Here is a 17,907-nt window from a genome sequence, read left to right on the forward strand (position 1 = left end):
CTTAAGTGTACACCCCGTGGGCCTCCGCCTGTCATCCTCAAGCAGATTGTTTGTTGCCAAGATGGAGTTCTTACTGGGGAATCCGTACAGTACTCCGGTGGGTCAATGCATAGGTACGTCAGCCTTTAAAGGCATTTATTTGCTATGCGGTGACGTTCGCGATTCAATATATACGTGGGAGAACATATTGGTGACGACTAACTACAGTAGAAATGGCTAGCTTCTTGCTGCAAACGTCATCTCATAGGAATGAGCTTCTAGCTAACATTTTTATCTACTTAAGGCTTGACGTTATTGGTTTGTTAGTAAATTAATCAGCTAAACCTAGTATATGTTGACACTAACACCCCCACGTGTTTATTTTATGGCGTTAAATGAAAAGGGAATTACAGTTTTAAAAAGTTAGCTTAAAGTCCATATACACCCATAAGCCACCATATTATTATGACGGCACCAGCTAATAAGATCCAATGCAAGATATTATTTTAGTTATTTTAGTTTTAGAACTGCACTGTATCATCATGGGAGTTGTGTCCAATAACCATTTCCTCTCTGTGTGTTCATTTTCACACTTTTATTTCCCATAGTTGACATCATATTCTTCTTCTTCAGACCACAAACTAGTAGAGACTGAATCCACAGCGCCTGTGCTGGCTGCAGCCAAGTCGTGCACTCCATTTGCTCTCATTTGCTTCAAATGCAATTAATCACGAATGTATTTCATAGTGGCTTAATTTTCAAACAATGACCAATCGGATTTTTATGCTCATCCATAGTTGATCATCATAAAGATAAAAAACAACAGTGACAGATAAAAGCAATTTCAACAGTTGTAGTCTGTGCCATTATAGTGAGACGTTAAATCATAATACATTCTAGGGTTTGTTGTTGTTTGCATAAAGTTTGTTTTTGCTGATTCTTAATCAACATTGGAAAAGTTTACCACTCCAACCATTTAATCTTCTTAATCCCATGTTGAGTTTTGGTAGCCAAAAGGTGCTTGACTTAAGGCCAAGTTGCAAGTTTGACAGCAAGCAAAGACAAGAGTAGTAATGGTGACTAAATGTTCATGTGGAGTTGGCAATGGGAGCCTAGTTGGCACTGCATGGTACCGCCTGCCACTGTTAAGCCTCCTAATCATCTGACTCCACTGGTGGGGTCTCGCTTCTTCCCAGCACCGGTGGTGGGACACAACACTCTCTATGAGTGAATGCTGTGGGTCATCTGATTGTCTGTCTCACATGGAGACACATTTCCTTTATGGCCCAATGCTGTGCCCTCTACCTGACAATCCACTTTATGAGATTACATGGGTTACCACATCCAGTATAGTCGAACACAAAGCTTCAACTCATGTTCGGTTTGTATGAGGAGTAGACAGGCTTTTTCCCGTCATCTAAGCCTGGACTGTTTCCTCTTGTCCAAACTCATTTAATCCACCATCTAAGCACACTTTTTTTCTTGCACTCATCCACATTAAAGTCGACTGCCCCATGCTGATTTGCTTACCCAACAGTTTACTCTCGCTTGACCCATATGATGGTTTAAGTCTATGGTGTTGTTGGCTCCAATTCAGCATCAATTAGACCCAGCGCTGGATTTGTTGCGTAGAGACCATTCAATTCACCATGCACATTTCAACAAGCATTTTTGTTACAGTACAGTATATCTTCTCAAGGACAACGCTATAAAAAATACATTTGAAGATACCTTAGAGTAGTCAGTGTGTATATATATATGTTTATATATATATATATATATATATACATATATATATTTTTACTGTCCACTGGAACAAACTCAACACACAGTCGTTATTGTATAATTAGCTGGCAACACAAGTGAGAAGCAAGGTATTTGTGTCTTGTCTCCTGTCCAGCATGGTGATGGTCGTGTCATGGTCTGGGGCTGCTTGAGTGCCAGAGAGCTGCGGTTCATTGAGGGAAACACGAATTCACTTACAGTAAAGAATGTATTTTTTGTTTCTTTCTCCAGAGAGGGCCACCGACGGAGGCCTACAGAATGAAGACTGGGCCCTCAACATGGAAATCTGCGACATCATCAATGAGACAGACGAGGGGTGAGCACTTGAGCACCTTATTGCTGTAAACCAGTGCAGAGTTACAGCTCACTAAAATGTGGTATTGATTCGTGAAAGGAATTCTGCTTGAGCCTGCGTCAGTTTGTTATGGAGCTCTCTTTGTTTTACTGGCTGACTCAAGCAAAGAGTACACAGCCAAGCACAGAAAGCCTTTTGTTTGCAATAGGTGACACCAAATCCAATGATTATTATGAGTAGATCCTGTGTGTATAAGACAAGACCTATATTTATTATAAGTCAGGTCAGAAAGCAAAAGAGCAGCACTTTGCAATGTCTATATTATGTATCATATAATCATATTTATTTATTTACATGGACAGTGTGTATTAATAGACATTTCTGTCAATATGTAGTCCCTCATCTTAATCACATTTACTAAAAGTAGACATAAAATCTAGTGATGTCCGATAATATCGGCCACAGATAATTTTCAGGCCGATACTGGCATAAAAGTGTGATGTCGGCCAACAACGGTATTGCTTTTTTCCCTACAATGAAAGCCGACACAGAGCTTTTAGCCGGACTTGCTGCATCATGTACTTAATAGTGTGCTGATCACAAGTCTGTGAGGATGAAGTAACTCTATATTGAGCAAGCAGAGTAACATCAAAATTGCAACTCAACATTCCGCGTACCAGTCTTACTCACAGTGTTTTTAAAGAAAGAGCTTAAAAAAACCCCATCACATAGCAACGTAATAGGTAGATAACAACAGACAAGACACCACCAACGAATAATGCAGAATAACCAACAACTATGTGAGATGTAAACATGTAACTTAGCAGCTATTTACAACAACAGTGCAGTAAAGCACGCTGGGAAACAGAAAGCGCTCTTGTCAAAACCATATACGTAGACGCTGCATCAAGCGCTGAGCCGTACGTCAATGTCGCCGCCATATTGGATGTGGCAAGGCTGCACTGTAAGTGAATACAAGTAAATGTACTTACTTTCATAAAGCGGATTTCTACAAAGAAATTTAATTTAATGCCTCTCGTGTATACATTCACACACGCACTAATATACTTGAGAAACAGTTAGGGAACAAAAACAATGTATTTCATTTTCTCAGATGGCTAAGATAAGAACTTTAATAATCCAACACAGGTAGTAAATCACATACACCAGCTATAGAGCACAAAGTAGTGCTCAGAAAATTATTTCACACACATAAAGGCAAAAAAAGGTTACTTATTTTCCAGGGTCCCTTGGAATTGTCTAATGGCGCCCCTGATCAAAACCACTCATCATAAATAAACTGAAAAAATGTGCAGTTAATCCATGTGATCGGTATCCGTATTGGCCGATCTCACTCATGGATGATCGGTGTCCGAAACCCTGATTCGAGCATCCATCAAAGTTATATATATTTTTTTTTTATGTATTTTGTGTTTTGTTTTATCTTATTTTTCAGCTGGAACAAACTGAGACTTTACTAATCAGTTACAAATATTTTTAATAAATGGCTGAGATTTATTTATTCATTTTTTTTACTTTTCACTATTAAAACCATTAAAGCCAAAATTGCCATTACTCACCTATTATCAAACTATGTTTTGTTTTGTCTATTTTATATTCTTTATTAGGACTGTCAAATCAAGTAGTTACGGTGACAAGAAATCGGACTAAATTTGAAACTTGACTACTAATTTTTCTACTATTTATCACATTATTGCATTATGTCATAACTTTTTTATGTATTCAACTAGAAGAGAGTGTATTTGGAATACAGGAAGTGAACAAATGTGTTGCAAGTGATGTAAAACGGATGTGGGGTAGGATTAAATAAGCTTTGCTACTTTCTACTCCTTTTGGACATGTGGAACTGTGAATTTTACTATGTTATGTATTCCAATGTAACTTGTATGCATGTTGAAATAAATTAAACCATTACCAGAATCATTCTGCTTGGTTTATCATCTGATTGGGTTACAAAATATGGAATATGATTCGTCAATGGTGATAAAATGTTAACATCAGGAGGGATGATGAATTCCTCATTGAAAATGTTAAAAATGCTTCCTGTTTTTTCATTTTTTTTGTATTTATTTTTTTTAACAATGCTTTTTTCTGTTTGCCGTCTTTTCACATTCCTCATGCCTACATATATGCACACGCATGCACTCATTGTTTAAGCTAGCAACAATGGGCCCTCTGTCACACATATACAGATACACGTCTACATATTCAGCCAGTTTGTCAATGAAGTTCAGGTGGTTCTGCAACTGAAAATGACTATGTGTGATGATTAATTTAAAAAATCCATGCAGCAGCAGCAAATATGAATGGGGTTCAAAGTCTGCTCACCGATGCCATCGCAGGCAGAGAGCCAAGATGGACTCTTCATGCATGGGCAGTGGTGGTGTCGCCTGAGGAGAAAATAAAGACAACCAGATGGTGTGATTGCTTCACTCCATAGCAGTCACACATCTCAAATGCTCATCTGTTGTTTTGACATACTGCAAGTCTATGTCAGTGTGTTGTTCATCCAAGTTAACGTGTGTGTATGTGTGTTTCCCTTCCCTTCAGACCAAAAGATGCCATGCGAGCACTGAAGAAACGACTCAGTAGCAACAAGAATTACCGTGAAGTCATGCTGGCACTAACGGTGAGACACATCGCTAGAATTTCATTACGTTTAGTTCAAATCCATGTGTTTCCATCTTCTCTGACTCTGCAGGTTGTGGAGACATGTGTGAAGAACTGCGGCCACAGGTTTCACGTTCAGGTGGCCCACAGAGATTTTATCGATGGCGTTTTGGTCAAAATCATCTTGCCCAAGGCGAATCCTCCAACAATCGTGCAGGACAAAGTGCTGTCGCTCATACAGGTATTGAAGTATTTGCTGCAAGTGTACAGTCGTCCCTCGCTATATCACGGTTCAAATACTGTTTCCGGTTGTACAAAAAATAATTAATTATCACTAGGCATCAAATGTTGCTAAATAATAAAAATGTGAACTGCAATAATTAACCAATTATTTATTTCATGACCAATTTATTTATTTCATAAACAATTGATATATTTGATGGCCTAAGGTTCAACATAATTATTTCAGATTATATTTTCTAAATTATTGAATTAATTTTAAAAAATCAGTAAATTAACATTTTTGTTTATATTTCAATTATATAGTCATATGTATTTATTTGCCTTCATGTTTATTGTTTGTCTTGTTGACAACAATTCATTAATTTTCATATGAAATAACAAAAAAAATAGCATTTTATTTATATATTCATCCATCCATTTTCTATACCGCTTCATCCTCATTAGGGTCGCGGGGGCATGCTGGAGCCTATCCCAGCTGACTTTGGGCGACAGCCGGGGTACACCCTGGACTGGTTGCCAGCCAATCGCAGGGCACATATAGACAAACAACCATCCACACTCACAGTCACAGTCATACCTATGGACAATTTAGAGTCGCCAATTAACCTCACCCGCATGTTTTTGGGAATGTGGGAGGAAGCCGGAGTACCCGGAGAAAACCCACACACGCACGGGGAGAACATGCAAACTCCACACAGAAATGCCCAAGGGAGAATCGACCCCAGGTCTTCCCGATCTCCAGGCTGTTCCTGTATTGGCCAACGTGCTAACCACTAGACCACCGTGCGGCCTTATATATTCATATCTATATAAAAAAAGTATGTGAAACTGTGGTAGCTGTCACAAAACATGGTACTAAAGTACATAGTACTAAAGTATATTTTTTATGTATTTAAGAATATAAATAAATAAAATGTAATAAAAAGTTGTAAGTATTTAAAAAAATGTAAATAGAGAAAAATTGATTCATCACGGTTTAATCAACAGTGAATATAAACACATTTTCCCATTTGATCTTTTAGTGTTTATTTTAATTAAAATAACTGTACAGTTTACACTCTAAATCTATAGAAACCAATGGAAAGTTGGGGTATTGTAAATTAGTGGCTGCTGTTTTAGTACCATACCCCCAAATTGTGTGGTCTTGTTCTGTTGAGGCGACTTCACACTAGTAACTCAGAAAGAGTTACTGCCTCTTGTGGTCGAAATTGTTTTAACAAGGCAATATACCAGCACTACCTTCTGCAAATGCTTTTAATAAATATTATTCTGTAAATTGTATTGTGTGCCAGGCCTGGGCTGATGCATTCAGGAGTAGTCCTGATCTTACCGGGGTGGTCCACATCTATGAAGAACTGAAAAGGAAAGGCATCGAGTTCCCCATGGCAGATCTGGATGCATTATCTCCCATCCACACGCCACAGCGGGTAAAGATTGATGTTTGCAACTATGCATGTGTTGTAGGCATTTGAGCAATGTCTTTTTTTTTTTTTTTTTTAATGCACTCAGGGCACCCCAGAGGTGGACCCGGCCATGATCAAGTACCTCGCCCCTGCAGCCACTAGCACCGCTGCTTCTGCGTCTCCTAAACCTGCCACAAACTCTCCTGCCACTCACGTCTCGCCACACGGTCCCATCACCGCAACCCCTGAGCAGGTGATGAACAGTGACACCCTTACTCAGTCCAAAGTTGTACTCCTCCATTTTTGTTTTACAATCACCATCTTTGCTTGCAGATCGCCAGGTTACGTAGCGAGTTGGACATAGTGAGAGGAAACATTAAAGTTTTGTCAGAGATGCTCACAGAGATGGTGCCGGGCCAGGAGGATCACTCCGATCTAGAACTGCTACAGGTGTGATGAAACATAGACATATGACATGACACAATGTGACAAATTTGGAATCAAATCAATGCAGGACTTAAAAACTGTGGCTGGTGCTTGGTTCATTTCGATTATATAAAACGTGTCGATGGTGTCGTATGTATCGCAGCCACTAGGAGGAGTAGTGTACTATTAAAACGTTTCACTTCACAGTCAACAATCAGTATGTTGTAGTCAAGTAAAACTGCTGCAGGTGGCATTTAAACCTTTTGAAACGTATTGAATCTTTTAACTTTGGTTACTTTGTTCAACATTTTAACACATTTTGTGCATATTTTCTCACTGGAAACTGCATTAGATACGCCTTGCACACAGGCATTATAAACAGGGCCCCCTAAGTGTCACTCTATCTCCCCACATTAAGGAGCTTCACCGGACATGCAGAGCTATGCAGCAGCGAGTCGTCGAACTGATCTCCCGCGTGTCTAACGAGGAAGTGACAGAGGAGCTGCTGCACGTCAACGACGACCTCAACAACATTTTCCTCCGCTACGAGAGGTGTGGTCAAGTGGAACCCGTCATGTAGTCAGTACTGTCAGCTGGCTTCTATAATTTTCTTTTCAACTGTTTGTTGTGTTCACAGGTATGAGAGGTTCAGGACGGGAAGAGGTGCTCAGAGCAAAGGGGTGAGTGTTGTCATCAGCTACTCAAACACTCATGTTATTTATTTGCATATTTAAGAGTACTTCATTTACATCTTTACTGCGTGAAAATACAGTGAAATCAAGTCCATGAAGCATTAGAGACCACCGTTCACAGCAACCTTATTGTGTGATTCAGAAAATAATGCAAGGCCATGTTTGCAATCTGCTATTTTGGAGGGTACATTTGTAATGTGCCAGAGGAGTGGGAGTGCATTCTGTTGATGTGTCTGTGTGCTCTGTCTGTTTGTATTGTGGCTAGCTGATGGAGGCAAGTATAATTTTGCTGCCATGTTCAGAGAGAAATCTACATTAAAAAAACACACAGTAGCTTGTTAGGTTCCTCCCAATCCTCCTGCGTTCTTTTTCCTGTGTCTGTGCATCCAGTCCTATACATTCCTGACAACAATGTAGACGTTCCATTGATATAACACTGTCTCAATCCATACATTATCTAATTTTCTGAAAAACGGACTTGTCCCCATGTTTTGTTCCAGATGTTGACAGAGGCCACAGATGACAACCTGATAGACCTGGGTCCAGGCTCCCCTGCTGTGGTCACACCCAAAATCACATCCAGCTCGCCCCCTCACAGCACTGCAGGGCCCACTGCCTCTCCAGCCCCTCACCCTGCCGCAGCCTCACTCTCCTCTGCATTGGCTGGCCTTGGTAAGAACATGCATGATTTGTGATGACCGTAGATATCACCCAAATAGTAAATAACACCTTGTCTCATAAGGAAAACTGTCATTTACATCCCCATTCATCACATTGTGCAGTATAAGTATGAAGGATCCGGAAACACATTTGACAGCAACTGAGAGTCCTCTTCTGACTGAATGACAATTAGGGCTGCAATTAATGATTATTTTTAATAACCGATTAATCGGTCGGTTATTTGTTTGATTAATCGATGAATCGTATTGCAAAAAAAAAACATATTTATTTTCCGCCTCATTCAGAAATAGAGGATTTGAACTTCAGAGCAAATAAATGCACAAAGACCAGGTTGCCGCTTGAATAGTCTGTTAAAATAATGTTAAATAATAAAAAATCAAAATCTTGGTCAAATGGCTTCAGTAAAACAATAAATGTAAACAAAAATACAATCATGATCATTTTCTTGGTCGATTAATCTGAAGCTTGTTGTTCCAATTAATGGAGTAATCTGTTAGGCCATAGATGAACCAAATTAATATGAAGCAAACACCCACTTAGTGGTTGGGTCCGCAACATATCAAAAAAGAGGCAAAAATGCCCATCGCTGTTTTCCAAAGTCAAAGCTGATATGTATGAATATCTTGTTTTGGCTAAAACACAAAGATAATAGGTCTGCTTTTAATGGATGATAAGGAAATTAAAAAATAGTAAAAAAAACAAAAAAAAACATGGCGTTGATCGTATGGGACTTCTCACTGGTTCAGAAGAAGACATTTTGTCAAATGCTCTGCAAACATTCCACAATGCGGGAAAAAAAACATCGAGCAGTACGTGGAACACATCAAACATTATCAGCCAACTGCAACGCCAGCATCGCTACAATGCCCGGGGCCCAGGGCTTGTACCAATAGCCGTGGCGTTTGAAAAGTGCGAAAACGTTTGTCAGAGACGACCCGAGGGCTAAAGCGATCTGTGATTTCATGAAAATGATGGCGCTAGATAACCAGCCTTTTACCATTGTTCAGGATACAGGGTTTTGTTGACTAGTAAACCCCTAGGAGCCACGGTTTGCACTTCTGAGCCACTGCTAAATTAGTTTTTAATGTTTTGTTAATAGTAATGATGTCATGATATGTGTTAAGGACAAATCTACAGGTACTGTTTGTCAGATCCAACTTATCCAGTTATTGGTATCTGTATCGGTATCGGTCTTGAGAAGCAGGAAGTTTTTTTTTGGGTATCGGCTTGGGGAAAAAAAAATTATACATCACTAATAATTATGTAATTATACTTACTGCACTTACTGCATTATTTTGTTTCATTTCCTGTTTGTGAGCGTATGTCTTTAATTGTACATCCTCCACACTGGCTCTATCCTTCGTCGTTCCACTTCCTGCTGTCTTCCTACCTTGTTGCAGATGTGGGCCCTGCCAGTCTCCCAAGCCGCAAACAAGATGACTTTGACATGTTTGCCCAGACCAGGAGCAGCTCTCTGGCTGAGCAGCGGAAGAAGTATGTCTACATTTTTGTGCTGTTAGTTGGATGTGTAAGTAATACAGCGTCTGTGTCTTAATTCGCACACTTCCATACTTACACATTGAGTGCATAAGTGCGTTCACTCTGAGAAGTGCGTTGTCAGTACCCGGATGTTGCACGAAACACGCCCAAATGGTGAGTGTGCAGGGATGGACCCTAACCACACTCAATCATTGCCTTCTTGGCTAGGTAGCATGAAGGGAGAGACTAACTTGGGTGGTTGCAATTCACAGTTAAAAGGGAGAGAAGGAAAAAAAATGTGATAGCTATTTCCAATAAGTGCGTAACGACAGTAATCGATTTGGGACAAAACAACACTGCTATAGTATACATATCATACTTATGCAAGTTTTCCATTTGAGACACTGCCAGCGACTCCTCCATGCAGTAAAATTGGCTCATCAACACGTAGTGTCTCTTACAGTACATTGTTGCTGTGCCTCAAATCTTCAATATGTCGATTTATAAACCAAACAGTTTAGTTTGCTTAGCTACTGAGGCAAAGTAGCTGTATCTGTATTATCTTATCTGTGTTTGTTGTTGTGCACAGTGTCAAGTATGAGGACCCTCAGGCTCTGGGCGGTCTGGCCTCGGCTCTGGATGTCAGACAGCAGAACACAGGAGGGGTGAGTGCACCAGACAGTGTTGGTTAAGAAAAACTTGGTACACGCGCAGTTACACAAGCCTTCACGAGGCATTCAAGTCCATCTTGCTTGTGATTGCGGCCTGAAATACTAAATATGTCCATCTTTGTGTATTGCTCCAAAATCAAAAGATGTTTGTGTTCAAAAGTGATTTTAAACTTTGATTCACCACCTTGCTGCACATTTTTGATTACCAGCTTCCCTGTTTGAACACACATATCGCTTTATGTGGACAAAGGTCTTGGGACGCAGGTTCTAAATTAATTAACTGATCAATCAAGGTATAGGGCAAGACCCCTAAGTTGACCCGGAACCTTCACAGACACTTGAAAATCTTGTAGAAATGCTTCCCACGATGAGTGGAAGTTTTTTAGTACCATGTGTCCCAATAGTTATGTCCATTTGGTGTAGCTGCACGTGCATGTTATGTTTTGAAATATGAAAGCCTCCAAACACACATGCACACACACAGTCTTCTTTATTTTCAACGTCGGATGCCATATGCATCATAAAGTTGCTTTTGTTCACCCCCTCTATTTTTCCCCTCATTTCCATCTTGACAAAATGAACCTCACTCCTTTCTGTCATTTCCCTCCTTAAAGATCACTTCTGTGCTATACCTGCGTCTTTTCTTTGAGTTAAGGTATATTTCTGTTGTTGATTCAGCTGAGGGTAAAAGGGGATGATAACCCAGCAGATCAGGAGCTGCCCATAGACAGCTGGCTTATTACCCAAGGAATGGTGAGGACTCCATCCTTAGTGTGTCCTCCTACTCCCACCCCACCGCCACCACCACTGTGTCCACCATTACCACCTGCTTCATTTGGCCTCATCTATAATCCACCGCTGTTAATTTTAGCCTAAAAACTAGTCTTCCCTTTCCCACATTCCTGTCTGTAAACAGATGTTGGCCTCTAGTGATGGGTAATATGATAAGACACAACTTTTCTTTTTTTGTTCAATAGATGGAGAATGTTGATGTAGATTTACTTTACATGACAGCGCATCATGTTTAAGTATTTCTTTTACTGAATGACTACAAAGCATTGGTTCTTTGACAGTTATATTGCCCACCACTGTTACTTTATGGACATGGATGTTGTACAGTTACTGACACCTTACACCTTAAACCCCTCCTCTCCCTAATGGATTAAATGGCCGTCACTCGACCCGTCCATCTTGATCCATCTTGTTTCATAAAGACACTAAAACAGGGTTATTCAACTAAATTGTTCGGGGGGCCTCATTTTCACAGTCAAAAATCCTGGATTTTACGGACCTACTGGAAAAACACTACCCCAAAGATCCTCTATATCACAGGAGTGGTCTTCTGTTTTTAAGCACATACTGCAAAAATGATAGCCCAAGATCCTGTATGACAAGAGTACGCTGCTGTTTTTCAGCACCTGCTGCAAGAACATTCAAAGATCCTTTGTATTGTGACAGTATTGTGTATTATTTTAAGGACTTACTGCAAACAGAACCAAGAAAAACCCCACAATAAAGATCCTGCATCAGACGGATCGACGATATAACAGTGATCTTGTGTTTTTAAACCACTTACTACATAAATACTAGTCAAAGATGTGATGTTTTTAAGCACCCCTTGCAAAGATCCTCTATATGACAGAAACTCTCTGTGCATTTTCAGCGCTCACTGCAAAAATGCTATTATCCAAAGATCCTTTATGTCAGGGGTCCCCAACCACCGGGCCGGGGCCCAGTACTGGTCCGTGGGCGGGGCCGAACTGGGCCTAGGAAACCTTTCAGGCGCAATGATAAAAAAAAAAAATACACACACACAAAAAAAATACTTTTGTAAATAACTACATACAATTTTAAGTAAATGCATATCAATTTTGGAAATATAAGCCATTATTTTATTTAAAGTTTTTTTCATGTTTATGTTGTTTGTTGCGAATGTCCCACTTTGTTTGCGAGTCCTTGAACGCACCATTGTACGTGCACTAGCCTTCTCCCACTCTGCACAGATTGTCAATTATGCTGTATTTTTATCGGGGGTTTTTTCACCTCACATTTGCTCCCAAATGCTGATACTCTGTAGGAATGCATAAAGGTAAAGTTTGATGACCTTATTGAGTGCGAATGTGTATATTTGCTGTGTGCACAGCTTCAAGTTAATTCATGCTAGCACTCTGCCTGTTAGCACACACATCAAGCAGCGGCGCTATAATCTTCTCTCTGAAAAACAAACTCCAAGCTTATAGTGGTGGATGGCGGGTCTGTATTCACTTTGTGCTTTTAATTTGATATTGTTCCTATCTTAGTTTTACACAATACATTCTAAATGAGATAAATTACATCGCTATACGACCACCACCCCCCGGTCCGCGGAGATTTGTAGGAACACGAGCCGGGCCGTGGGTCCAAAAAGGTTGTGGACCACTGCTTTATGTGATAGTGCTCAGGTATTTTTAGGAATCTGCTGCAAACATGTTAGTCGCTTGCAAGTTTTGACCCAAACTCACTGGTCGCTCTGATTGTCATTCATGGCCCGCGAGCTGCCAGTTGAATAGCCCTGAACTAAATCAAGACTACAAATACCACCTCTACATGGATAAGGTCTTTTAACATCAATTAACAGGAGAAAATCAATGTCTTAACTTTGATAACAAGTGACGCTGGAATATAGTTCCACTTATTTCACACAACCTACGATGTATATTCTTTGTCTCTTCTCACATTCTTCTTCTTTTTGGTTGAATTTACAATATAGTTGTTTCTTTCAGGGTGATGTAGAAACTAAAAAGCTTTTATGCCGCGCACGCACGCACGCGCACACACACACACACGACATCCTCATTGTCACTTAACCATCACAATCCTGTGTTTGTGTGCTTCAGGTGTCTTGTCACAGCTGTTCTCATCCAATCCATCTCTTAATCAGGTTGAAGTGATGCTAATTCCCTAATGATGTGGAATAATTAACATTAGCGGGCAGCTGTTCTAGGCGGTGTTAGCACGGAGCTATTGACAAAACAACATGGGAACTCCGCTTCTTGGGGTAGCTTGTTGTGTTTGGTGTCTTTTGATTTGTTTTTGTCCTCTCTGAGCTATGATTCCTCTTCTTTTTATTTGTAAGTGTGTTGTGATGATTTGCTTTCATTGTGTGATGATGTGATTGTCTGTTGTGTTGTGTGTGTGTGGCTTTTGTGGGCTGGGCTCCGTGGTTTGTCATGGCTTTGCTCCGTAGATCCCTGTATCGCAGTCCTCTGTCATGGATGACATAGAGGAGTGGCTCTGTGCTGACGTGGTGAGACTTGATTTACCTTGATTTAAATCTTTGTGTTTTGTTTTCTTCTGTCCCTCACTTTTTTTCCTCCTCCATCCATTCATAAATCTCACAAAACATTGTTTTCATCTAACTTCACATCAACCTTTTTGTTCCCACTCATCTCTCACTTTATTTCCACCAATGACTGACATAACAGATGAACGTAAGGCTTGACTTACTGGACTCTATATTAGGTACACATGTGTAATGTCATGTGGGATGTATCAACGATGCCAGACAATGTCATTCCATTCTTGACTGTGATTCTAATTTTGTCCCTCTTATGTAGCTAAATAGTGTAACCAAAATATGAATACCATGGATCTCATTAGATGACATTGTAGGTGTACCTAATGAAGAGTCTGCTCAGTGTTTATTCTCTAATTTACTTCTCATGATGTTGATAAAAGCTCACGTGGGCTTTATGCATGCTGGATTTGTGTCAGTGGGCTGAAGAGAAAGTCCATGTGGATTCAGTTCTTTATTGACAGATTCTTCTTCAGCAACCTTTAATGAGTTTGTTACTATTTTTCTGGTGCTATGATGATGCTACATCATGCATATACTGTATTTGCTTCCTCAAATAGTAGCTCTGGGTTGTTTGTTTACTCAACTGCAGCGAGAGACAGGCATTTTTATTTAATAATTGAGATATGTAATATAATTGTTTATAAAATATTACATATTTTTCTTTTTACAAAAAATAATTGCCATCAACAAAGTAAGTAAGCATACTGTATTTCTTCAAATACTGTCTGGGCGCATGTATTTACTCAACTGCAGAGGGTACCATGGTGTTTATTTGAGATAAGGCATTTATTAGAGGGATGACCTATTTGTACAATGCATTTTTGTTATATTTTTATTAGGGATGTCCGATAATATCGTCCCACCGACATTATCAGCCCAAATTGGCATAAAAACGTAGTATCAGTAGATATCTGTATCAGGTTTTTTCCTTACATTGAAAACCGATTTTTAAAAAAATGCTATATAGATGGACATGTTAATGTTCACGTGCCCAGGATGACACCAACGTTTGTTCACATACAGTGTAAGCCCACCTCCTTTGCGCTTTCCACAGGCTCTTGTCTGCTCTGACTGTGTTGAAGTCCACTAGCTCCACGTTAGCATCTGGGACGCTAGCTGTTAGCCATGTTTCAGTGAAGCACACGATAAGCTGCACTCTCTGAAGGTCTTGACGTTTTTTGTCATCGCAGCCAGCTCGTTGATGTTGTTCGGTAGTGAATTCACGTTTCCCATGATAATAGAAGGTACCGAAGGCTTGAATCTTCACTTCCTTGCTAGCTGCTTGGCTTTCATCTTAGTCCCGGTTCGGCTGCCTCGATACGGCTTGTTTCCTCAATGGGTAAACTGGGATCGCACCGATGCGGGACCTTGCTCTCATGTCACGTAAAAAATCCATACGATAGAATAAATTACTTAAAAGATGAAAATAGTGGGAGAACAAACAGAGCTGCTTGGGGGGAAAAAAAGTAGCAGTATCAGTTGAAATGGAAATTGAGAGTTGGACAATATTGGGATATCGGATATCGTCAAAAAAGCCAATATAATTCTTATAATAGTTCATATAATTTATTATGTTTTTCCAGAAACGATTGTTATATAAATAAAATAAATTCACATGTTTTTAATTATAATATTGCTATTCGCAGTGTTATATAATATGTATTCCAGTTACCCTATAAGACCAGTATGTGGTGATTATTTACCAGTATCATGAAATACATTCCACAAATGAGTCCGAATGAATTAACAGAAAAAAGGAGGCGTTCATTTGAGAAAATACGGTATGGTTCATTTAACAAGGCCCTCAATAATGACTTTTTTCGTTCCTAGAAAGGTGATACTGCAGATGAAGGCGTAACCAGTGAAGGTACCTGAAGTCATTTTGCTTTATATTCATTTGCTCCCGTCTAATATTTAATGCATGATTCCTCACTGTGGCATGCCTACATGTTTCTTTCAGAGTTTGACAAGTTCCTGGAGGAGCGAGCGAAGGTGGCAGACACATCACCTCCCATGGCTAGCCCGGCTCATCCTGCCCCCACCCCTGTTGGATCTCAGAAGAAGGCCGAACAAACGGAAGATGCCCTCTTTGCCTTGTAGACTCGTCTCGAGTATCTCATTCACTCTCTTTGGGGGGGGGGGGTTGTCTGACGACCCTCATCTTGAATGATTCTTCCTAAGAATGGTCCTCCAGTCCTATTTTATCAACTAAACAGAGGTCCGCGGGTTATAAGATAATACCATTCGTGGATGTATTGATCTGTTAATGTGGGATGTAGTGATGCCTTACATCTCATTTGTTGTGCTCCACCAAAAGATTGATGGCCCAACTTGCGAGACATGATTTGTTGATGTAAACTGCAGCATCGCTGACAATATCATGGGCGAATTACTAATGTATGCATTCATCCTTTTAATGGTTAAATGGTCTGTACTATGCACAAGTGCTGTGCTTATGGTCGTGCATTTCCATTATTTCCCCCATAATTATTTTCAGTATTATTATATTCAATGTCTTGTAATGCTTTTAATACCGAACTAGGCTTGGAGTTTGACGAGAGAGAGAAGTAATCCAAATATGAGCAGCGTCTTAAAAAGCTGTGTTTGCCAGCAAACCTATAACCAAAGGGAATATAATACTGTTAGATGTGTTTAGAAGAGTTGCATTTAACATCTAGAACTATTCCAAACAAACATTTTGTCATTCCCAACAAGAATTTGGGCAATCCTTCAAAAATATAGCTTAATAACTTGCAGTGCGTCAATTCCTGTGCACTTTGAAGCAAAAAAAAAAAAAAAAAGTGTTTTGTGTTTACAAGATGCTTACTATTTTTCTAGGGAAAGGGAAATATTCTTTAGAATAACTTTATTTTGCACATAACTTTTTTAAAATTCTAGACTAGACTAGAATAGAACAGAAATGACAGGAAATTTCAGATGTATTTGAAACCAATAATCAACATATATAAAATACAATACATATACAACAATATGCTATTATTGGATCCTCGCTATATTATGTCATCTATATACCTCAAACTACAGAAATGTGTCATTCTGTACTTAGAGTTAATTGTAATATCGTGAAAGAAGGGAGATGTGTATTATGTGTTCCCCTGTTTTTGAGAAAAAATATTTGTTACTTGTCATTTGGTGTTTGTGATGATGACTGATTTCAAACAAAGCAGATCAAGACGATAAAGAATGTCTTTGGTATTCCGAGGGTCCCCAAAAATCAATCCTGTCTTAATACCAGCCCTTTTGACTCTTTCTGATTTGGTCTTATTTTGCTCTGCACTTCAAATATATGTTTCTAATTTTTGCAGCATGAGACCAAAACGTGGGAAAATAACCTGCCTACCTAATCAGTATCAGTAGATGTATTTAACTGATTAGTTTTCATCCAGCTTTTACTTTGTTTTGTACTTGTTGAACTTGAGAACAACGTATAATATTAACAATCATGTTACTATACAGGCTTAAAAACTAAATGGCACTTCATGTTGTCTTAATGTATTTCTGGACCTTTTAACAGTTACGTGTTGATTGCAGCATGGAGTCTTCAAAAAAAACAACAAAAAAAACAAACCCTCATCAGGTTCTGTCACTAAGTATGTTTCACAACAGACAAAGCAGAACATAGCAAACTGTCGATGTTGGTTTTCAGTTTGTGGATGTGTCTGTTGGCTGCCATTGCTGATTGTCAGGTCTCTGTGTGACATTATGCGCGTACAATATGTAACTGCCCAAATAAAACACTAGCAATGTAAGACCTCTACCTCAAAACGTTTTTTGTGTTTATTTTCCAAACAATTCTATTCTACAAGAGCATACATATTGCATAGCTTTGGTCTGCAGGTTATTTTTACTCCATAATGGATTGCTGGCATAGTTCCACAAACACCATGATGCTCATATTTCATCATCACAATGGGAGATTTTTACTACAAGGCTTTGAAAACACTTCTCAGTGTTACTCTAGGTCAGTGACCTATTTCCCCAGCATGCCTCGTTAGAGCTGCGCTTTTGTGTGTGTATGCCACACTTTAAGGTTTTATATAGTTTATTTACTCAAAAGCCTTATCTTCTGTTTACGTTATCCAACCACTGTCATGAATCCGGAAAAACGCATCATATGCTTAATGTTATACTTAATAGTAGTATTTTTTATAAGTGCAATGAAATTTAATTTAATTTCACTTTGGTAATGTGTGACTACTTAAGGGTATTTCATTGCAGCGAAACACATGATGTAATCCCAGACTGACATTTGTGACGTCATATC

General features: G+C 39.4%; 1 protein-coding gene across 8 annotated transcripts; it reads left to right on the plus strand.

Moving 5' to 3' along the window:
- Positions 1 to 4: 4 nt before the first annotated feature.
- LOC129170852 (TOM1-like protein 2) lies at positions 5 to 17,415 on the plus strand. Of its 8 annotated transcripts, none has more exons than XM_054758937.1 (16): positions 5 to 113; positions 1,996 to 2,080; positions 4,631 to 4,709; positions 4,782 to 4,931; positions 6,226 to 6,360; positions 6,443 to 6,589; positions 6,670 to 6,786; positions 7,181 to 7,314; positions 7,400 to 7,442; positions 7,955 to 8,126; positions 9,536 to 9,629; positions 10,204 to 10,279; positions 10,964 to 11,038; positions 13,512 to 13,571; positions 15,453 to 15,489; positions 15,583 to 17,415. In XM_054758937.1, the coding sequence occupies exons 1-16, from the start codon at positions 62 to 64 to the stop codon at positions 15,720 to 15,722; spliced, it is 1,596 nt and encodes a 531-aa protein (XP_054614912.1). In that variant the 5' UTR covers positions 5 to 61; the 3' UTR covers positions 15,723 to 17,415. The 8 variants fall into 8 exon arrangements, 5 of the variants coding, with proteins under 5 accessions (XP_054614912.1, XP_054614913.1, XP_054614915.1 ...); XM_054758941.1 differs by having other exon boundaries at positions 36 to 97; XM_054758938.1 differs by lacking the exon at positions 13,512 to 13,571.
- Positions 17,416 to 17,907: the final 492 nt, after the last annotated feature.

The sequence above is a fragment of the Dunckerocampus dactyliophorus genome, chromosome 18 (genome assembly GCF_027744805.1).
Source record: "Dunckerocampus dactyliophorus isolate RoL2022-P2 chromosome 18, RoL_Ddac_1.1, whole genome shotgun sequence".
Classification (NCBI taxonomy): domain Eukaryota; kingdom Metazoa; phylum Chordata; class Actinopteri; order Syngnathiformes; family Syngnathidae; genus Dunckerocampus; species Dunckerocampus dactyliophorus.

Excerpts from the sequence above, each read along its gene's own strand:
- LOC129170852 (XM_054758937.1), top strand. The coding sequence starts at position 62 with ATGGAGTTCTTACTGGGGAATCCGTACAGTACTCCGGTGGGTCAATGC. Across the intron at positions 114-1,995 it reads TCCGGTGGGTCAATGCATAG|AGAGGGCCACCGACGGAGGC; the intron begins GTACGTCAGCCT and ends TTCTTTCTCCAG. Across the intron at positions 10,280-10,963 it reads GACAGCAGAACACAGGAGGG|CTGAGGGTAAAAGGGGATGA; the intron begins GTGAGTGCACCA and ends TTGTTGATTCAG.